Below are 23608 nucleotides of genomic sequence, written 5' to 3'. Positions count from 1 at the left end.
TTTTGAAGGCATTGTTCCACTGTCTTCAAACTTGCAGTGTTGTTGTTGAGTAGTGTGCAGCCAGTCGGATTTTGATTTTTAATATGTAAGCTGTTTTTCTCATTAATGAAATCTTGTAGGACTTACTCTTTTTGTCTCTAGTGTTCTGAAATTTCCAATTCCACAACACAGGTTTATTTTCATTGTAATGGGTAATTGTTAAACCATCTTAATCTAGAAATTTGGGTCCCTTTAGTTCAGGGAGATTTGTTTAATTTCTTCCCCTTTGTCATTCTTTTTTTTTTTTTTAAGATTTTATTTATTTGACAGAAAGAGGTCACAATTAGGCAGAGAGGCGGCGTGGGGTGGGGGTGGGTGGGTGAGAGGAAGCAGGCTCCCCACTGAACAGAGAGCCGGATATGAGACTGGATCCCAGGATGCTGAGCTGAAGACAGAGGCTTAACCCACTGAGCCACCCAGGTGCCCACCTTTGTCACTCTTTTTAAAATTTTTTCTTTTACTAGAATACCTGATTTTGGGATTTTGAAACTCCTAGAATAGTCCTGTAATTTTCTTTACATTAGTAAAGTACAGTAATGTACTTTACATTTCTGTCTTTGCAAATTTTTTTTTAAGATTTATTGGACAGAGCAGAGGAGGGGCAAAGGGAGAGGGAGAAGCAGACTTCCTGCTGAGCAGGGAGCCCTGTGCAGGGCTCAATCCTAGGACCCAGAGATTAACGCCTGAGCTGAAGTCAGATGCTTAACCAACTGAGCCACCCAGTCACCTCTCACCATTTTTTAAAGTGTTTAATCCAGTGACTTTTAGTATATTCACAGAATTGTGCAGTTAGTCTCCACAATCTAATTTTAGAACATTTTCATCTCTCCCCCTCCCTCTAAAAGACCCCATGCCCTTTAGCAGTCCCTCCATTTCCCCTATCCCCAGCCCTAGCCAGCTGCTAATCTGCTCCATGTCTCTAGAGATTTGTCTGTTCTGGATTATTTTTCATAAGTAGAATTATGCAATATGTAGTCTTTTGTTTTCTTTAAATTAGCATGTTTTCATGGTTCATTCATGATGTGGCATGTATCAGAACTCCATTCCCTCTTTTTTTTTTTCTTCCTTTTTGTTCTGAATAGTGCTACTAGATTCTATGTATATAACACATTTTATTCATTCATCAGTTGATAGACATTTGGGTAGTTTCCCATTTTTGCTTATGGTGAATATGCTACTGTGTACATTCATGGACAAGATTTTGCGTGCACATACGTTTATATTTTTCTGGTATATGCCTAGGAGTGCAGTTGCTGGGTTCAATCTTCTTTAGACCTGAGTTATTAATTTCTTCTTCTGGGTTTTTAATTTAGAAACTCTTTTTTTCTCTGAATGTTCTTTTTGTAAAAAAAAAAAAAATAGCATGTTGTCTTGTTTTATGGGTATACTATCTTATCTGCCTCAGGATATTATTAATAGTTTTTTGAGAAATTTTCTCTTCCCTGCAATAGTCGCTATTTCTTCAAATAGATTTTAGTTAGTTTTGATGTTTGACTTTAAAATTAAAGGGTTTCCTCAAGTGTCTGATAATCCTTGATTATCTGCTTTGACAGTATAATACCAGAACACTGATTATAAGTTCTGAACTGGTGGTTGATACTTATTTCTGGGATTCACTGTAAAGTGGTCTGCTGGGCAATTTTGGTGATCCCATTGTATCAGTATCTTGATTTGTTTCAGCATGGTCAGTTTCCCCAGAAAAATGTCTAATCTGTCTCCTGTCTGCCATTGTTCTAGAAGTCTGTTGATGGAAGAGGGCTGGGGGTGTTGGAAGGCAGGTGCAGGTTCCATTCAGTATGTGAATTTTCATCATCTCTCTGTATCTGAGAGTTGAACAACAACTACTGCTACTTTTTCTTCTTCTTCTTTTAAAGTTTGTATTTTATTTTATTTCAGTTTTAGTAATCTCTGCACCTAACATGGGACTTGAACTCACTACCCCAGCGATCAAAAGTCACATGTTCTTCCACCGAAGTCAGCCAGGCGCCTCTGAACTGCTTCTTAAATAGCTTTCCAACCAGTCCTGCTGTTTTTAGCTCCACCCTCACCACCATTTCCAGAGCTACCTGGTGCTGCTGCCAAGTCCTAAATCTTTTTTTGGACATAGTGGTTCTGTGGTGTAATTTGGGTTGCTTGGCTTTCTCCTCTGCTGGCTTAGAATTTAGCTTTCACTGGTCTGTGAAATAGATGATGACTCTTCCAAAATTTTGTTGCAGTTATCATTTCTTCTATTCTTTCTCTTGAAAATACATGTTTTAAAAAAATTTACTGAGGCACCTGGGTGGCTCAGTCGGTTGGGCATCTGTTTTCGGCTCAAGTCAGGAGCCCAGGGTTCTGGGATCCAGTACCTCGTCTGGCTCCATGCTCAGTGGAGGGTCTGCGTCTCCCTCTCCCTCTCCCTCTCGTGCTCTCTCACTTGCTCACTCTGCCTCTCAATTGAGCAAATAAAAAATTTTTTTAAAAAAAGTTTACTGTTTCTGAGGCGGCTGGGTGGCTCAGTGGGTTAAAGCGTCTGCCTTTGGCTCAGGTCGTGATCCCAGGGTCCTAGGATGGAGCCCTGCATCGGGCTCTCTGGTTCGCAGGGAGCCTACTTCTCCCTGCTTCTCTGCCTACTTGTGATCTCCCTCTGTCAAATAAATAAATAAAATCTTAAAAAAAAAAAAGTTTACTGTTTCTTAGTGGGGTTTTGGAAAAGAGTTAAGGTAAATGTGTGTATTAAATCCACCATTTTGATTTTTTGTCCTTCTCTATTAAACTTACTACATTTTATTCTTAATGGCTAACCTTTGCAAATCTGTTATTCTGTACCTTGATTCCTGGAGTCCAAGTCAACCTAATTATGACGTTGTAAGATCTAAATATTTATGAGATAAATACTGATCAAAAGATAATTGGGATAAAGGTAATTTTGTGTATTTTTTTCTTTCTTAATATATTTGTTAATTGCATCGCTTCTTTGACCCTTCACAAGGGTGTAAAGATTTTATTTATTTATTTGAGAGAGTACAAGCAGGGGGAGCAGCAAGCAAAGGGAGAGGGAGAAGCGGGCTCCTCACTGAGCAGGAATCCTGATGTGGGAAAGGATTGGTAAAATATGGTTTGATACTTGACACTTTTTCATATCCGATATACATGTTAATTCGGGGTTGACAGATTACAGATGACTATGAATAGCTCTTAAGCTCTACATATGTGAGACCAGTTTTTGACAGGTTGGGTTCTATGGATTTAGGTCTGTACTGAATCTAGACTTAAAGATGGACTCATACTAAGCGTAGACCTGACATTTCTCCATCACTCTTTGTTCAGAGCCCTGGGGAGTTTCTGTTTGCTTAGCTCAGTTATTCTGACCAGGCCTCCAGGGAGTCTCAGCATTGTGGATTATTATGGGCCAAACACTCTTGAGGCTAGATCCAGGCAGTCCTTAGAAATAGAGTTTGTTGATAGGCTGGTTAGCCCATGACTAAAGTTCCAATATATTAAGCAAAAATCCTGTAAAAATCACACCAGTATTTATTCTAATAATGCTTATAAGGTATTCATAATTGAGGAGGGACAACTGTTTAATGGATATATGGTTTTCTTTTGGGGTGATGAAAATTTTTTGAACTAGAGGTGGTGGTGGTTGCACTGCCTTGTAAGTAAGTGTTCACTCTGAAGTGGTTAGTTTTCTGTTATGTAAATTTCACTTAAAAGATATTTGCAGTTTATTAACAGTGTCTTATATGTAAGCCTTTGTAAAATGACTTACTTTTTGCAGTAGGGAAAATTACGTATTTGTTTAGAGGATGTCTAATATAAGAATAAATGAAAGTTAAGATCATAATTATATTGGGGCACCTGGGTGGCTTAGTCTGTTAAGTGTCTGCCTTTGCCTCAGGTCATGATCTCAGGGTTCTGGGATCTAGTCCCACATCAGCTTCCTGCTCAGTGAGGAGACTGATCCTCCCTCTCCCTTTGCTTGCTGCTCCCCTGCTTGTGCTCTCTCTCTTGAATAGATAAATAAAATCTTTTAAAAAATCAATTATTCTATCTCAGAAGTAGCTACGTTTAACCTTTTTTTAAAGAATTCTTTTTTTTTTTTTTTTAAGATTTTGTTTATTGACTTGACAGACAGAGATCACAAGTAGGCAAGAAAGGCAGGCAGGGAGAGAGGAGGAAGCAGGCTCTCTGCGGAACAGAGAGCCCGACGCGGGGCCGGATCCCAGGACCCCGGGATCATGAACTGAGCCGAAAGCAGAGGCTTTAACCCACTGAGCCACCCAGGCGCCCCATGTTTAACTTTTTTATGTATATATTTATTAACTTAAGAGTACATGAAATTAATATAAACATGTATAAAAAGTATAGTAAAATACATATTCATATACTTTTTTTTCTCCACTGAAATAGAGACTTTCTATTTGGTGCATAGCCTGAATGTTTTCCTCTTTTAATGTTCATAAAAGTAACTTTCTTTTTAAAGATTTTATTTACTTGTTTGACAGAGAGAAAGACAGGGAACATAAGCAGCGGGAGTGGGAGAGGGAGAAGTAGGTTTCCTGCTGAGCGGGGAGCCCAATGCAGGGCTCGGTCCCAGACCCCAGGGATTGTGTAAATACTTTGTGTCAAAAGTTTTACATGAATCTCTTTCTTGGGTCACCTGGCTGGCTCAGTCAGAGAACATGTGATTCTTGATCTTAGGGTTTTGAGTTTGAGCCCACATTGGTTGTAGAGATTAGTTAAAAAATAATAAAATCTTTAAATGAATCTCCTATTAGACATTTGAGGTGTTTTATATTGTTTTCTATTTTCTATTTTAGATAATAAATTTGGGGCGCCTGGGTGGCTCAGTTGGTTGAATGACTGCCTTTAGCTCAGGTCATGATCAGTGGAGTCCTGAGATAGAGTCCCACATTGGGCTCCCTGCTCAGCAGAGGGTCTGCTTCTCCCTTTGACTGTCCCCTTCTCATGCTTGCTCGCTCTCATTCTCTCTCTCTCTCAAATCAATAAATAAAATCTTTTAAAAAATAATAAATTTGCACTGGACAGTATTGTAGCTTAAGTCCCAGTTCCATCAAATCATTTCCCCGAAATGGAATTATTGAGTGAAGGGGTATATGAAGTTTCAGGACTGTTGTTTATTGTCCTAATGGCACTTAGAAACACTGAGCCAGTTTTTTACTCATACTTGAGAGTCTCAAATTAATGATTTTTATCACCTGAGAGGGTAAATAGAGGGTAACCCCAGAGGTTGAAATGTAAGTGGTTATAGAATATATGGAATGTTTGGCAACCTGCTTTGATTTTCTCTTTCTCTTAAAAATCATAAGCAATTAATAATGCCTTACCAGCTATGTCTAGAGTTATATAGCATTTATGTCAGGCAAAATAACACACTAAATGTAAGTTCTTACATAAAAACACGTCTAAGCTTTGGGTTATTTTCTCTTTTTCTGATATTAAGATATTATTTAAAATAAAGTGCCATTTTAAGTGGATAGTTTGATGAATTTTGGTAGTTGTGTACAAATGTGTAACTGCCACCACCAATGTGTAGAAAAGTCTCCTCACGCTCAGAAGTTTCTTTATAATCCTTTGCAGTTAATTCCTCCTCCCCATCCTCCTGATCTCTTCAACTTCAGGCAACCACTCCTCTGCCTTCTGTCACTGTAGTGTGTGTGTGTTTGTTTTTTGAGAATATCACATAATTGGAATCGTAAAGTGTATATGGTCTTTTGTGTTTTAATTCTTAGCATATTTTTGAGGTTCATTCATATTACATGTATTAGCATCTTATTCCTTTACGTTGGTGAATAGTATTCCATAATATAGATATCCACAATTTGTTTATTCGCCAGTTGATAAATACTTGAGTTGCTTCCAGTTTTGAACTATTATGAATAATACTGCTATAAACATTTGCATACACATTCTAGGGTGGGCATAGGATTTTATTTCTTTTGGGTAAATACTTAAAAGTGGAATTTCTGGGTCATATGGTAATGTATGTTTTACTTTGTAAGATACCGTCCTGCTCATCTCCATTTTGCCTTCCAACCAGCAGTGTATGAGAGTTGTACTTGTTCACATCTCACCCACGGGATGTAGTCTTTTTAACCTCAGCTGGCCTTGTTGGTATATAGTGGTATCTGTTGACCAATGATTCTGTAAGCTTTGGATTAACATCTGTTTTATGAATGCTAGCCTGTTTTGAAATAGTACAAAGTGAAATAAGTGTATATTCCCACATTGTAAGAACTGAAGTGGGCTGTGTAAGCATTTGTTCAAATGATTACTATGAAATTGAAGGCCCACCAAACATATGAAATGATTTTAGTAGCTTGGTGATGTACAGTTAAATTTAAGTGTCTTCCTACCCTGAGAAGGATAAGGTAATACTTCATTGTTTTTGTTTGTATTATGCTGATTCTAGATTAGTGGTTCACAGGAAAAGGATTAAACAGAGTGATTTGTATTGTTGAAAAGACTGGTGATTTATGAGCTTTGTATTTCTGAGATTATGGCCCTAGAGTTCTATAATTCTTGAACAATTGATTGAGAAATTTTAGATGAATTCAGAGATTAGATATAAAAGAAATATTATGAACAAATGATTTATTTATTTTTGTTCCTCAGGACATTTTCATTCCCTCTCCAAGTTTGGAAGAACGATCAAGTGATGGGAAGAAAGATGGAGATTTGCATAGTTCATCTTTGACTGTTGAGTGTTCTAAAACTTCAGAGATTGAACCAAAGAATACCACTGAGGATCTTGGGCTATCTTTGACAGGGGATTCTTGTAAGTTGATGCTCTCTACAAGTGAGTATAGTCAGTCACCAAAGATGGAGAGCTTGAGTTCTCACAGGATTGATGAAGATGGAGAAAACACACAGATTGAGGATACTGAACCCATGTCTCCAGTTCTCAATTCTAAACTTGCTCCTGCTGAAAATGATAATATCCCGATGAATCCAGCACAAGATGGCCAAGTAGAACTGAATCAGAATGATAAAACAAAAGGGGATGACACAGAAACCAGGGACGACATTAGTATTTTAGCCTCTGTCTGCAAAGGCAGAGAAGAGACTGTAGCAGAGGATGTTTGTATTGATCTTACTTGTGATTCAGGGAGTCAGGCAGTTCCTTCTCCAGCTACTCGATCTGAGGCACTCTCTAGTGTGTTAGATCAGGAGGAAGCTATGGAAATTAAAGAACATCATCCAGAGGAGGGGTCTTCAGGGTCTGAGGTTGAAGAAATCCCTGAGACACCTTGTGAGAGTCAAGGAGAGGAGCCCAAAGAAGAAAATATGGAGAGTGTCCCATTGCACCTTTCTCTGACTGAAACTCAGTCCCAAGCATTCTGTCTTCCAAAAGAAATCCCAAAACAGGAATGCCAGGAAGCTATGGAAGTTGAAACCAGTGTGATTAGTATCGATTCCCCCCAAAAGATTCCAGTACTTGACCAGGAATTGGAACATAAGGATCAGGAAGCGTGGGAAGAAGCTACTTCAGAGGATTCAAGTGTTGTCATTGTAGATGTGAAGGAACCATCTCCCAGAGTTGATGTTTCTTCTGAACCTTTAGAGGGAGTGGAGAAATGCTCAGATTCCCAGTCGTGGGAGGATGATGCTCCAGAAATAGAACCATGTGCTGAGAATAGAGCTGATGCCCAGGAAGGAAAGAGTGCAGAATATGAAGGAGATCTGAAATCAGTGACTGCAGAAAAGGAACCTGTAGAAGTACATTCTCCACAACCTCCCTTGACTTTAGAGAGAGCAGGTGATGCTCTGGGACCTGACCTAGAGATGCAGCAGGCAGAACCTCCAGAGAATACTGATAACCCGTTAACAAAAGACTCAAAAATAGCTAACGAAAAGCAGCTGGGCTCAAGTGTAGATGCCCCGGAACCGGAGAAGGGCTCTGCCCATGCTTCGCAAAGCTTCTGTGAAAGCTCTAGTGGTGAGTGTGCTTGGAAATTGTTGTGTGTTTCCAACCAAATTATAACTTGGACTGGAAGGTAGGAGGGAACTGTGCTTATATCAGGGCAGAAAATTTACTTGGAGTTATGGTTATGAATAGCCAATAATAGTTGTATGTCAGCTTTGTAACTCAGGAATAATCAACACGAATTTTCTAAGTATTTGGAAATTGTATCAGTCTGTTGTTTTCTACTTAGGTCCCAACCATTTTTTATATTTTTGTACTTTGACGGTTTCCTTGAAATACAAGGAATTTTTTTTTTTTTTTTTTTTTTACCCTACATAGTAAAATATTTAGAGCTCTGTTAATGAGTGTACTGTTACTCTTTTTTTCCTCTTTATGGGCAAAAGTTATAAATTTTGTTCAACACATACACATCTTAAATGTTAAACTGGAAAAGGTATTAGTTTGTGTTCTTTACCTATTTTATCTAAGATCAGAATGAGAATATAGATTACTTTCTTTTTTTAATATTTTATTTTATTTATTTAACAGAGAGAGAGAGAGCACAAGTAAGCAGAGGGGCAGTCAGAGGGAGAGGGAGAAGACAACTCCCCACTGAGCAGGGAGCTCCATGCAGGGCTTGATCCCAGAACCTGAGCGGGAGGTAGCCGCTTAACCATAATGAGCCACCCAGGTGCCCCATAGATTACTTTCTGAAATATTTGTAGAATATTCTATATGACATTAGCTGAAAAGAATCCCAACTTTCTAAATGCCAAGAGTTTGTATAATTTAAGCAAAGTTTTTAAACTTTGAGTTTAAAAAGTGATTGAGTTCGTATAATTTAAAAACAAAGCAAACTCCAAAAATAAAAAAATAAAAACAAGACATCAAGTTAAGAAAACAAGCCTCTAGGGATATGAAAATGCAGTATTTGGGCATCATAGCTATTAGTATGGGTGATCGGACTTTCTGGTGGCTTATACTTGTCTAGGTGTGATTATTAGTAGTACTTTTTTTTTGGGTAGCTTTCAGAATTGCCCCTGTTCGTTAGGAGTTAGGTTTTGTAATAAGGATCCCCACCCCCCACCCCCACCCCCGCCCCCCGGCACTTTCAGAACAAGAAAATGTAACTGAAAAAGAAGTTAGGAGTTATGGGTTCAGTCTTTTCTTTCTATTATTTCACAGAGAGAGAGATCACAAGTAGGCAGAGAGGCAGGCAGAGAGAGAGAGGAGGAAGCAGGCTCCCCGCGGAGCAGAGAGCCTGATGCGGGGCTCGATCCCAGGACCCTGAGATCATGACCTGAGCCGAAGGCAGCGGCTTAATCCACTGAGCCACCCAGGCGCCCCCCAGTCTTTTCTTTCTAAAGTCAGGACTTCCCTGGTGGTCTAGTGGTTAGGATTCGGCGCGCTCTCTCTCTCTCTCTAAAGTCAGGACTAGTTAATAATTAAGGTGGAACTGGAACCTACGTCTCCTGATTCTGAAGTTTCTGCTTTTTACTCCTGTCAACTGTGTAATATAGTTCCTCTGAATCTGACGAATAATGGCAACCATCTGAATGATCTAATATTGTTGAATATTTTTGTAATCGTGTTACATCTAAATACCGTTGTTGACCTAGGCTAAGAAAATACTAGAACCTATAGATTGTTTTAATATGGTTACTTAAGATTTTTAAATTATCTTAGCAGTTGTATGTAAAAGAAGCTTCTAACATTGGGATATTCTGTCACGTTAACCATATTCTCCATGAATTCTTGCTTACAATATTACTTGGCAGGGACAGTTTTTATTGTGGACATTCCCATAGTAAAACTTATTTTGCTAATATTTATCTAGATTGTTGAAGATACTAGCAAGTTATTTTCTGCTTGCTTCAAGATTTTAGTTTTTTGGTTTTTTTTTTAAAGATTGTATTTATTGCACAGAAAGAGACACAGGGAGAGAGGGGAACACAAGCAAGGCGAGTGGGAGAGGGAGAAGCAGGCTTCCTGCCAAGCAGGGAGCCCGAAATGGGGCTCTATCACAGGACCCTGGGATCATGACCTGAGCTGAAGGCTGGTGCCTAACAATTGAGCCACCCAGGCACCCTAAGATTTTAGTTTTTGAGCAAACAACTAAAAATAGTAAAGCCATTAGTTGAACTGTTAGAGAATTAGTCTAAAGTAAATCATTCAGAAGAGCATTGCTAGAAAAGAGAAAAAATTATTCTATACCTAAAATACAGTTATTTAGTTGCTAAAGTTAAAGAGAGACTAATTTAAATGAGAATAACCTAAAAAGTTAATGGCTCTTTAGTCTGGAAAGACAGAATGAAAGGTATGAATTGGTTGAGTCCCAGGTTTAATTAGATCTCTGTGTACTAAAGTTAGAAGGGTACTTTTGTTTTTGTTAATAGCTTTATTGATTTAAAAAATATATATATACCTGCTTCCTGTTCAAACAGGAAGGAGAAGAGGGGGATTTGGGAGAGAAAAGGAGACAATCACTATTAAGTGCCTGTAACTACAGATAACTTGGAGACCTTTTCAGACATCTTTTTAAGGAGTCTCTCTTTGTAAGATTTTACTTATTTGAGATTGCTTGCTCTCTCAAAGCGTGAGGGAGTGGGCTTGCGTTTTCGGGCTTGCGTGTTTTCGAGCTCGAGCAGGAGGGAGGAGCAGAGGCTGAGGGGGGAACAGACTCCCTGCTGAGCAGGGAGTTGGATTCTGGGTGTGATCCCAAGACCCTGAGATCATGACCTGAGGTGAAGGCAGGCACTTAACTGATTGAGCCACCCAGACACCCCTTAAGATCTTGAAATTTGAAAATGCAAATTTAGAAAGATGGTACTTAGAAACCTGCCTTATTCAATATAAAATACACTTTTGGTAGGTTGATTAGGTGAAAAATTGTGACAAGTTAACAAGTCTGTAATTAAATCCACAAGTGGTAGTCTGTGATAGGTTAATAATGATCAAGGAAGCTAGTATGTCTTGTGCTTTAGCTCTAACCTTTATTGGCTTACTTTATGGAATTATCATTCTAATTAGCTGTTAATGCCACAGAGAGACTCTTAGGGTATACTGTTTATGCATGAGGTCACCCAGTATAGAAGTTCTTATATTTTTAATTAGATGGTTTTTAATCAGTTGCAAGAAGTGACCAGTTCTTTCTAGCACAAAAGAAGATTAAATGGGCTATAGATTGTAACAAAGTTAGAAGTTGGGGAGACCTTCCTGACATTAAGAGCTTTAAGTAATTACTTTGAACTAATGAATTCTCTAAAGTCCTTAGTAATAAGGACAAACACCCTGTTCAGCTGGTTTGATGATTGATATTCAATTTCCTTTTGTTCATTGCTATCTTTCTTCATAGGTTGGTATTCTGGCATATAGTAGGATAGCCCATGATAATCTGGGATAGCAAGAAGGGACCTGATAATTTAAACAGTAGGCATGCTAAATGTCAGAGAAAGAATTAAATATGTGGAAAATTCTAGTATTAAAGGCTAAAATATTATTTTGCAGAATGGTGATAACTTGACTAGGTTTGTGGTGTCATTCAGTTGAGTTGAACAAAAGCAGAGACATGGGAAAGCATTTGGAGGACATTGAATAGAGGCTTTTTGAATATGAATAATTAAAGACTAAACATAAAGGCTGCATCTGATTAATTGAATGCTGACTAAAGACTTAGGAATTTATCTTCTAGTGGAAATTTTGGCATTTTGACAAGGGATTAACATGTTCAAAGTAACATTTTATAGGAATGTTGCTTTGGTTGTTTTGTGCTGAAAGAATTCCGGGTTGGGGAGAGGGGAAGACTTGAGACAGAGCAGGGAGTTGATAGGCTGTTGTAATAATCCAGGAATGAGTCAGTGAAGGCCCAGATAAATAGTGGCAGTGTTGCCTATAAAATTAGACTTTTTTCCTATTAAGCTTTAGGAATGCAGCGGGGTCAGTGGTGCTAAAATAGTTTTTCATACGTGTTATCTTGTGCCGTTCAAAGGAAACCCTCTTACAGGGAAATAGTGTTCAATAATTAGTGTTTGCATGTTACTTTGCATATTATAGTATGACATAGAAGGATGGACTTAAACATTTCATGTAGATTTTTTAAAACGTCTGCATGGTCAGTCATAATAGGAGGGATGGTTCCTGTCAATGAACAGTGCAGTGCAGGTGATTGTCCCAGGAACCAAAATTCTGTAAAATACATCTTTGGAATGTTTGATATTTGTGAGATGTTTTTTTACTTTTTAGTTTCTGTATCTCTTCTAAGTTCTTCTTTATTAACCTAAAGGACTTGCTTTTTTAGGGAATTGCCAGAGAATGAATCCTTACCTACCTGCCCCATTTCTCTTTTTTCTGTTACTGTAGTGGAATTCTTTGCCATTTAAGATGTGATTCTGAGGGGTGCCTGGGTAGCTTATTTGGTTAAGTGTTGTCTTTTGATTTTGGCTCAGGTTGTGATCTCTGGTACTGCTGCCTGGCAGGGAGTCTGCTTGACGACTCTTTCTCTCCCTCTCTACCTATCTGCTCGCTTGCTCTCTCTAAAATAAATGAATCTTTAAAAAAAAAAAAAAAAAGGTCTGACTGATTCTTCACTCATACTCTTTACAGTTCCTTTAGCCGAGCTTATATACTTCTCACCCTTTATTTCTAAAGTGTTCTTCGTTTTCTCTTTTCATCCCTTCAGGTTACTAATTCATTTTCTTTCATATGTAGATGTAAGAGATGTTTTTTGTTGTTTTGTGACTTTGAAGAAAAAAGTATCAAAGTGCTTTATATAAAAGATAATAAAGAACAGAAGTGGAATTGGAAAAAGATGAAAAGAGAAAAATGTATTATCAGAAATAAACTTGTTCTTCATCCAGTTCCTGGCACAGAGCTCCAAAAATCCTTGTAATTTTCTAAGTGATAGGAATATCGTTTGTTATACTTTTTTTTTTTAAAGATTTTATTTATTTATTTGAGAGAGAGAACACGAACAAGGAGGAGAGGGAGAAGCAGACTGCGCTGAGCAGGGACCTGAAGTGGGGCTAGATCCCTGGATGTTGGGATCTTGAACTGAGCCTAAGGCAGCTGCTTAACTGACTGTCCCACCCGAGTTCCCCTCTTTGTTATTCATATTCAACCCTTTCAGACACTATGAGATTATGCAGATGAGGTGATTTACGGTGGAATTCCTACATAGCCTCAGGATAGGGCTGTATACCAAGAAGACCTACCGACTAGGGGATTGAAACTTTCATCCCTGCCCACCCTTAGCATGGAATGAAGGGCTGGAGAGATAAAAGCTGGGTAAAACTCTTGAATAAGATTTAATAAGGTTCCTCCTTGTTAGGAGCGGGGAGGCTAGGTATTTCATCCTAGTTGCTTGGGGCGGAAGCTCCTGCTCTCAGAACCCTTCTGGACTTCACTTTCTGTACAGCTTCGTCTGGCTGTTCATCTGTGCCCTTTATAATTTGTAAACGTAAGTACGTGTTTCTCTGAGTACTGTGAGCAGCTCTTGTAAGTTAGTCATTACCTGAAGGAGGCTGTCATAGGATCTTTAAGATACAGCTAGTTGGTCAATAACACTGGTAACAACCTGGCTTTGTGATTGGCATCTCTAGTGGAGGGAGTCTTGTGGGACTCAGTTTTTAATTTGTGGGATCTGATGCTGTCTCCAGGTAGATAGTGTCAGAATTGAGACACCCAGTGTCTGCTGAGCATTGGAGAATTGCTTGGTGGTATTAGGATACACAATGGGCAAAATATTTGCGAAGGAGTAGTGACTGGGTATAGCAGATTATAGGTATTTTGAGCCATCAAAAGGAAAGTAAGTACAAATTTTCATAAGTGAGTTTTTTTTTTAAAGATTTTATTTATTTATTTGAAAGACAGAAATTACAAGTAGGCAGAGAGGCAGGCAGAGAGAGGGAGGAGGAAGCAGGCCCCCTGCTGAGCAGAGAGCCCTATGCGGGGCTCTATCCCAGAACCCTGGGATCATGACCTGAGCCGAAGGCAGAGGCTTTAACCCACTGAGCCACCCAGGCGCCCCTCATAAGTGAGGTTTTAATAGGAACAGTCTGGCACAGTTCTTTTTTTTCTCCCAAACTTAGTCATTTTATTAAAAGAGGTAAACAAATCAGAAAATGTGATTTTGGCCATTTACTATTTTGATTAGTAAAAATTTGGAACCAAGGCCTAGTTAAAAAGTGAAGTTTTATATCTTGACAAATGTTTTATGTTATTGATGACTAACCAAAATGTGTGTATAGGGAATGCTCATATATGTGAGATTTGCCACTGTGCATACATTTAGGTGTGAATATTACTGTCATGGCCTAGAGTGAGTGCTGGTCAGTACATGTTACTTCTCATCTCCTGTTTCTTAGGGCCTCTAAACTTTGGACGTCTTCAATTTGTCTGTTTTCTGGTTGTATGCTTTGTGTCAGTCCTGTTGGTGGCTATAATGAGAGCACAGAGAATAGTAGGAAATGGGTTGGGTGGCCTGGTGAGGGGGGTTGGGAATGAGGCTGATTTGGGGAGCATAGGAGAAGAATAATTGAAATATTTCTTGCAGTTCTTTTCACTTTTACTTTTTTTTGATAATTTGATAATTGATAATTTATTTTGGTCATCTTTTTTTTGATAATTTGATAATTGATCATTTATTTTGGTCATCTTTTTTTCCATCTTCAGAAACTCCATTTCATTTCACTTTGCCCAAAGAAGGTGAGACTATCCCACCATTGACGGGTGCAACTCCACCTCTTATTGGACACCTAAAATTGGAGCCCAAGAGACACAGTACTCCTATTGGTGAGTGGCTAAAACATAATGGTATTTAAAGCAGAATTTCTGAGGTACCATTCTTTATGCAAGTGATTCGTTTAGATCTGAGGAGTTGGGTCTGCCTGATAAGGTTGGTTTTTGTCTTAGGAAGAATAAGGTTGTGGTATTGGATTCTGTGAATTTATTCCCAAAAGATTTTGAGCAGTAATGAAAAGAAAGGGTGGAAGGAAGGAACAAAAAGACTATTTATGAGGATTGTATTCTGTTACTTTCAAGGCAGTAGAATCTGAGTGCTAAGGAATGATACAGAGCTATTTTTATAAGGTAGGGTCAGGAAATAGGGTAGAAGTACTATTTATTCAGTACCCTGGCTATCAGTCTGCTGCTTGACAGGGCAGGAAAACTTAGATCCTCCTTCCCTGAAGCAGCCAGTAGTCTTCTGCATTAACCTATTTGTTTTCTCTAGTCAGTGCTGGGAGGTAACAATCATGCCGTCTGGAGTCTCCTGCTACCTATGCCTGATGCTGGCAGATGTGGGTTGGCTGAGGGCTCATGCAGCATCCTTTGTCCAGATGCAGAAGTGGAACTGAATCCTGTTGCTCCTCTTAAGACCAGGTGTCAAAACTAGTGCGTAGTTGTTGATACTGTGACAGGATCTATCCTAGGAACCCCCTGCAGTCCTGCAGAGCTGTGGAGCCAAACAGGCAAAATGATGACCTTGAATTGTAGTTTTTCCTGTTTGTATTTTAGTGTTCTTTCTTCCTCCTGCCTCCCTTGTTTCAGGTATTAGCAATTATCCAGAAAGCACCATAGCAACCAGTGATGTCATGTCTGAAAGCATGATGGAGAGCAACGATCCCATACTTGGGAATGTAAAAGGTGATCCTGGGGCTGCCCCAGAAATGGATGATAAATTGTGTCTAAAAATGAAACTGGTCAGTCCTGAGACTGAGACAAGTGAAGAATCTTTGCAGTTTAGTCTGGAAAGTAAGTTTATTTTATGTTAATCTTGGGTAATTAGTAGCTGCAGATCATCTGAGAAGTATTAGTTATCTTCTAGTTACAGTGATTAATACTTGTATTAATAAATGTATCTCTGAAGTCTTGTTCTTATAGATTTCATTCTTGCTTTCGGCTAGTCACTGTAGTGTTACTGAAGACACTTCATTTTATAATCTTTTGTGCTGTTTGTTTTTCTGTAGTAAACCTGTATCTCTAAAGTAATTGGTTTCCATATTCAGAAACAGTTAAGAAGAGGGTAGACACTGTAGGATTGTGGATTCATGTTTAGGCTTCTGTTGACTGTTTTCATGTTAATTAATTGCACATCATTAGTATGGCTAAAATGCAGAGAAAGTACAAAGGAGGCTGCAAAGTAGGGTCCAGATTCGAAAAGGTCTTTTACATGATGCTGAAACACTGAAGAATTTTAGGTAAAGGAATAATACCAGATTTGTTTTTGTATTTTTATTTATTTATTTTTAAAGGATTATTTATTTAAAAGATTTTATTTATTTGACAGACAGAGATCACAAGTAGGCAGAGAGGCAGGCAGAGAGAGAGAGAGGAGGAAGCAGGCCCCCTGCCGAGCAGAGAGCCCGATGCGGGGCTCGATCCCAGGAACCCGGGATCATGACCCGAGCCGAAAGCAGGGCTTTAACCCACTGAGCCACCCAGGTGCCCCTAAAGATTATTTATTTATTCATGAGAGAGAGAGAGAGAGGCAGAAGGAGAAGCAGGTTACCATGGATCAGGGAGCCCAGTAATGTAGGATTCCACATCACGACCAGAGCTGAAGGCAGACACTCAACTGACAGAGCCACCCAGGTGCCCCAGATTTGTTTTTTTTAAAAGGATCAGCTGAGTGTCTAAAAATACTCTGCCTTTGCATTCTTCCTTGCCTTGCCCATTTCCTGTTCTCCTGCCTGGAAAAGTCCCTCTTTGTTTAACCAGGAAGTAGGGTCACTACTAGAGGAGGTGGAAATGAGGGGATAAATCTGAGAGGTGAATAGTAGACCAGAGAGAACCTTGGGACAGGGAAAAAAGAGGGTTGAGGGGAAAAAACAGTGTGAATTTACATCAGAATTTAGTTTTCTTTTTTAAAAGATTTTATTTATTTATTTGACAGACAGAGATAATAAGTAGGCAGAGAGGCAGGCAGAGAGAGGGGGGAAACAGGCTCCCTGCTGAGCAGAGAGCCCAATGTGGGGCTCGATCCCAGGACCCTGAGATCATGACCTGAGCTGAAGGCAGAAGCTTAACCCACTGAGCCACCCAGGCGCCCCTAGAATTTAGTTTTCATGATAGTACTCTAAAGTAGAAACTCTTATTTCCAGACACAGAGAGCTGTTCCAGTTACATACCTAAGGTCACAATATTTTTTTTTTTTTAAGATTTTATGTATTTATTTGAGAGAGACATAGAGCATGAACTAGGCGGTGAGGCAGGGCAGAGGGAGAGGGATGAACAGACTCCCCACAGTGTGGAGGCCCACGAGGGGCTTGACACCAGGACTCTGGGATCATGACCTGAGCTAAAGTCAGATTCTGAACTGACTGAACCATCCAGGTGCCCCAATAGTTTTTTAAAAAATATTTATTTTAGAAAACAGGGAGGTGGGTTGGGGGAGAGGAAGAGAGAGTCTTAAGTAGAATCCCTGCTGAGCACGGAACCTGATACGTGACTCCATCTCAGGACCCTGAGGTCATCTGAAACCAAGAGTCTGATGCTTTAACTCACTGTGCCACCCATGCACCCTGCTAAGGTCACAATAATTGCTAAGAGGTAGTCCTGGAGTTTGAATCAGATCTATTTGACACAGAAGTTTATAATACTTCCACTAGGTAGTTTATAAATGCTTTAGAGCAAGAAGTCTTAAAGGATTGTAAAGGAACATTGAACAAAGAAGACTAGAAGCGTATGAAGATGGAAGTCTGTGGGGAGGAGAATTAAGAAGGTAACAATGTGAGACACAAAAGTAAGGGTCTGATATGTTATATCTGAAAACGAACAGTGGATTTGACAATTAGAATCCATTTGGTGACTCTAGCAAGAACTATTTTCAGTATGGTGCTTTGGGTGGTTGCTGTACTGAAGGTAATTGAGGATTGATGGGGAAAAGAGGTAGCAGATACATTATCTTTTAGAGAAGTTTGAGGAAAGAAGGAAAAATATGCCAAGTTAGAAATTCAGGATTGGAGATATTTTTTCATTTTTATGCCTATAAACATAGGGGCCTAAGGAGATTTATAGAGTGAAAGAAAGTCTCCAAAGAGATTGGTTAAAGATGAGGGGTCAAGGGAATTAGTTGGTGGATCAAAATCCTTGGGGGCATTGGGAAGTTTTCAAAGGAAGTTTCAAAGGAAGTTTTCAAAGACTACTGCTAGAACGGGTGGACTTGAATAAGAAGTGCCTCGCATTCTCTGTGGAGACCAAAGTAAATTAGCCAATATACTTTGAGTTCTTAAGATGTACCAGGCATTTTACATGTACAGCTCAGTAAATCTCACAGTAAACCTGTGAAATAGGTCCTTTTTTACCCTCATTTTATACTTGAGGAACTGAGGCATAGGGAGACAGCAGCTTTCCTATAGTTGAATGCCTAGTAAATAGAATAGCCTGAATTCAAAGTAGTTTTAAGAACCAGGAGTGCATGGCTGGTTCAGTTGGAAGAGCATGCGACTCTTTGATCTTGGGGTTGTAAGTTCAAGCCCTGCGTTGGTTGTGGGTTCGACGTAGAGATTCCTTAAAAAAATAAATTATTAAAAAAATAAAACAAAAATGGGGTGCCTTGGTGGTTCATTTGGTTAAGCATCCAACTCTTGGTTTCAGGTTAGGTTATGGTCTCAGGGTCGTTACATGGAGCTCAGTATTGGGCTATGTGCTCAGTGGGAAGTCTGTTGGAGAGTCTGTCCCCCCTCCCATTGCCCCTATCCCTCCCACACCCTGTGCACACGTGCTCGCTCCCCCCCCCAAAATATATACATCTTTTTTAAAAATTAAAAAACAACAACAGTCGTTTTAAGAACCAGAAGTCTGGATTCTGAATTACATTGCTATTATGCTTTTCAGTGCTTAGTAATTTGAATCTCAGAAATTAAAGTATTACATGTTTCCATTTTTATTATATCTAATATCAAGTAGGGGCTATCAAGAGAGTATGTGGTAGCTTTGAACCTTTATATTTATTTTTTAATGATTTTATTTATATATTTTTAAAGATTTTTATTTATTTATTTGACAGACAAAGATCACAAGTAGACAGAGAGGCAGGCAGAGAAGAGAGGAAGGGAAGCAGGCTCCCCGCAGAGCAGAGAGCCCGATGTGGGGCTTGATCCTGGGACCCTGGCATCATGACCTCAGCCAAAGGCAGAGGCTTTAACCCACTGAGCCACCCAGGCGCCTCTTAAGGATTTTATTCTTAAGTATTTTCTACATTCAACGTGGGGCTTTAACCCACAGCCCAGAGATCCAGAGTCACACGTACTCTACTGACTCAGCCAGCCAGGTTCTCCTCCCCAACCCCCTGCTTTTTTTAAAGACTGAATCTTTAGATTTGAAATTATAACTGGGAAGACCTTAAATGGAGCTAACGTTCTGGATGATAATACTGCCTTTCTTGATACTAGGAGCATTGTATCAGGCAAGCACCGTACTTTAGTTTTACTCATTTCATCCTCACAACAAATCTGTGAGGTTGGTTTTGTTTTATCTCTGTCTTCTAGATGAGGAAACTGACTCAGAAGATGGAGTGTATTCCCAGGTTGGAGTACTAAACGCTGGAGCCAGGGCCTGAGCCAGGTTTCTGTTTCAGAGCCGGGGCTCTAATCACTAACATTTTAACTCCCACCCTGTTTAGACTATGTCCAGTCATAAATGCTTTAGAAATGTTTAAAAATATTTGCCATTTTCTCTAAGGCTGGAATAAATTGTACATGAGCAAATTTTAATCCTTCGGCATTAGTAACATTGGTTTGGGAATATGGGATTTTTTTCAGTATCACCCTTAATTCTTTGCTAGAGATTCTTTCTTGAAAATGTGTTTTGTTTTTTGAGTATCTGTCGCAAAGGCACTTTGGGAAGAACTTGAGTACTGTCTGTTTTGGGTTCTCTTAAAACTGCCCACTATTTTAAAATTTGTGCATCAAGGGGCGCCTGGGTGGCTCAGTGGGTTAAAGCCTCTGCCTTCGGCTCAGGTCATGATCCCAGGGTCCTGGGATCGAGCCCCACATCTGGCTCTCTGCTCAGCAGGAGGCCTGCTTCCTCTTCTCTCTCTCTGCTTGCCTCTCTGACTACTTGTGATCTCTGTCTGTCAAATAAATAAATAAAATCTTAAAACAATTAAAAAAATAAAATTTGTGTGTCAAAAAAGATAAAATTTTGTGCATTAGTTTAAGACTTTTTTTACCTAAATTTTAGTTTTGTTTTAAATTTTGTATTTTCTTTTTTTTTTTTTTTAATTTTACTTATTTATTTGCGAGAGAAAAAGTACAAGCAAGTGGAACAGCAGAGGGAGAGGGAGAAGCAGACTCTCCTCTGAGCAGGGAGCCTGATGTGGGACTGGATCCCAGGACCCTGAGATGATTACCTGAGCCAAAGGCAGCAGCTTAACCAACTGAGCCACCCAGGGGCCCTGAAATTTTTTTTTTTTCTTACATAAATTTTATACGTCTTGTATGAGAAGAGAGGCATTGATTTAGGAGGAGTTTGATTGTCATTTTTACATGTCACTGTTTAGTAATTCATTATATTGTATTTCTGGACAAACTGTCTTCTGTAGGAGGTTTGAAAGAAAATTGATTTGGTGCAAGTGAGAAAAACTTGTACCGTTAAATGATAAATCTTTGTTCACTTATTCTTACCTCTTTTTGTCACTTGTTGCAGTTATTAGTAGAGCAAGTTTTTAAGTGTGGTACTAACTGAATTCCGTTTCTCTACTTTCTGTCCTTGCTTTTGTTTTTATTCAGAGCCTACAACTGGCGAAAGAAAAAATGGATCTACTGCTGTTGCTGAGGCTGTTGCCAGGTAACCAGAGCTGATTGCTATTTAGAGGAGTTTAATATACAAAGCCACTCTGGTAATAAGGAGAAGATGATTTATTGATAGGGGAAAAAACTTAAAATGAAACTCCAGCATAAAGGATTTTGCCATGTGTTGAATCTAACGTAGGCTGTCTTACTAATACTTTCAGTCTAATAAAGCTTTTCCTGTACTTAGAACTAAGATATTTAAAGGTGTTTCTCTTTCTCCCTTTTGTTCATGTGGGAGTACCCTTTTTTCTTTTTCCTGTTGGTGAGACAGGTTATTGCTGCTTATTGGTAAGGTAGTAAAGGGTTTAATAAGAGCTACCCTTAGACCTTGTTCCTTCAAAGATTCTGACTCAGCCGCAACCTCAGGCCATTTTCTCTTCTGTCTGCCAAGTTAACTACTGTGTTGAACTGTTAATTTTTGCTTTGTCATGAATGCTGTAATGCTTCAAGGATGAGTTTGACCCCATCCTGAGGCTCTTGTGGTAAGCTTTGCCATCTGGTGGCTGTGAGAGTAGAACTGTTTTGTTGGTTTATAGCATGAGTCATCCAGCATGAACATACTAGCAGCAGTCGTTGGTGAAATATAGGTGAGGATTCTTAAATGGGGCTTGGCAAGTGCAGTAAATAAGTAAAGCAGGCCAGGTGCCAGAGCACAGACTATTACGGACGTTGGCCGGCTGAATGTGTGTCCCATTTGAACTTGTGCCCCTGTTCAACTCCAGCTGGTTATTACTGTGCAAGAGTGCAAACTTACTGTTGCCAGACCTTTACACTTTTAAAGAGAAAGCTGGATTTTTAAAATAAAATTCCTTGCTTGTTGGGTTAAATAGAACATGTCTGTGGACTAAATTTGACCCTTAGTTGCAAGTTTCAGACCCACATGTAAATCCTTTGATCTGTACTCAGTTCTGTTTTAGAGAGATGGTTCTCTGGGCTCTTGCATATTTAATCCGAAAGATAAGCAGTTGAGGGTCCTTACTCAGTTTAAGACTCTTTAATGTTACAAGTTAAAGAAAATGGAGTATACACTTGCTTAGATTTTAACATAATTGTATATCAGACATGACTTTTTATTAGTCTGTCCATGTGCACATTAAGAGGGAACAGTGTGTTGTTGAACCTTTTGTGCCAAATGGAGGGATGAAAAATAAGGGTAAGACTTGAGTTTGGAGGATTGGTATTGGGGAGTCAGAGAATGAGATGAAATTCATTGGTACTGTTGTTAAGGAAATTGTGTATATGAGAATCTAGATTTTAAAAGTCTTTTGACTATTCACTTTACAGTTAGGTTCACCATAGAAACCATTTAAGTAAGCTGTGCTTGAACATTTTATCTATCTATCTATCTATCTATCTATTTATTAAAAGACCTTCTTTATTTGACAGAGCGAGATCACAAGCAGACAGAGAGGCAGGCAGAGGGGGAGGGGAAGCAGGCTCCCCACCAAGCAGAGAGCCCGATGGGGGGGCTTGATCTCAGGACTCTGAGACCATGACCTGAGCCGAAGGCAGAGGCTCAACCCACTGAGCCACCCAGGCACCGCTGTGCTTGAATATTTTAAATGATTTCTTCTTTTGCATTTAGCTGAAGCAGTACCACTGTTATAAAGTGTCATCTGTAACTGGGCTCTGTTCAGATTACTTGCTGTTATCTTCTTTTTCTCTTAAACATTTCATTATTGAAGGTTTCAAGTATATACAGAAGTAGAAAGAATAGTATAGAATGCACCAATATGTATTCACCACCCAGTGTTAGAAATTACCAACTCATTGTCTTGGTTCATTTATAAATACATCCCATCACACTCACCCTCACTGGATTATTTTGAAGCTAATTCCAGCGTATCTCATTTTATCTATAAATATCTCACTGCTATTTCTGAAGGATAAGGATTTTTTATTTTGAACTTGACCACGGTGCTATGATCATACTTTTAAAATTGGCAGTGATTCCTTGAAAAAAAAAGTTCAGTGTTCAGATTTCTCTGATTGCCTCATAAAAGGTTTTTTTTACATGGTTAAATCAAGATCCAAATAAGGTCCACATATTATGTCTCTTAAGTTAAAATTTGATTTGATTTGTCTCATCAGATCTCATTATGTCCTTTTGTGTGTGTGTGTGTGTTAGTCACCATACAGTTACATCATTAGTTTTTAATGTAGTGTTCCATGATTCATTGTTCTATTGGGATCTCCTTCCCCCCCACCCCCAACACCCACCTTTCCCCCCTAGCAATTTATTGAAGAAACTGAGTTGTTTGTACTATAGAGTACTAAAGTTTGGACTTTGCTGATGGCATCTTTTTGGTATTTGATACAGTTCTCTGTCCCATCTTATTTCCTGTGAATCTTCTTGAGAGTTTTTAACTGTGCTAATTTGAAATAAGCATGAAGGGTATTTTGGTATAAGGTAGTTTGGGATGCAGAGCAAGGATTTTATTCCCTTTGTGCCTAAGAAGGATAATCGCCAGAGGTACTTTCCCTTTCTATACTAACCCAGTATTGCTTTATTATCTTAGTTCTCCGAAGACTGTGTCTGTGTTTAGTTGTGTTTGTGAAGCCCAACAAGATGACGAGGCTCGAAGTCAGAATCCTCCCTCTGTGCGCATGAGGTGAGCATTATTTTCATAGTCTCTTTTGAGTCGTATTGATTTGCAGAATGATTGGTACCAAAATCTAGAATGTACATTGCTACCATTTTGTGAACTTGAGCTTACATTTTTATCTGAGGGATTGTGACATATTCTAGATGGATTTATAAATGAGATGTTGTGAGAAATTTTATTTAATATTTTATAGGTACAGGTTTTTGTCTTGATTTACTTGTTCTATCAATTTGAAATGATTCAGTCTTCATAAATTTATGAAA

At 39.0% G+C, this 23608-nt stretch overlaps 1 protein-coding gene across 4 annotated transcripts in view; it reads left to right on the top strand.

Annotated features, from left to right (window-relative positions):
- TP53BP1 (tumor protein p53 binding protein 1) overlaps positions 1-23608 on the top strand; it is a 75119-nt gene that overhangs the window by 25194 nt on the left and 26317 nt on the right. For all 4 annotated transcript variants that reach the window (XM_046007685.1, XM_046007684.1, XM_046007686.1 and 1 more), the window contains 5 exons: positions 6658-7981; positions 14618-14737; positions 15494-15697; positions 20677-20734; positions 23259-23351. In XM_046007685.1, the coding sequence (XP_045863641.1) occupies positions 6658-7981; positions 14618-14737; positions 15494-15697; positions 20677-20734; positions 23259-23351 (1799 nt within the window). The remainder of the gene's footprint in view (positions 1-6657; positions 7982-14617; positions 14738-15493; positions 15698-20676; positions 20735-23258; positions 23352-23608) is intronic.

Source organism: Meles meles, chromosome 6 (assembly GCF_922984935.1).
Source record: "Meles meles chromosome 6, mMelMel3.1 paternal haplotype, whole genome shotgun sequence".
In the NCBI taxonomy this organism is placed as follows: domain Eukaryota; kingdom Metazoa; phylum Chordata; class Mammalia; order Carnivora; family Mustelidae; genus Meles; species Meles meles.
The sequence above is the reverse complement of the archived record's forward strand: the minus strand, read 5'-3'. Positions and strand labels throughout refer to the sequence as shown.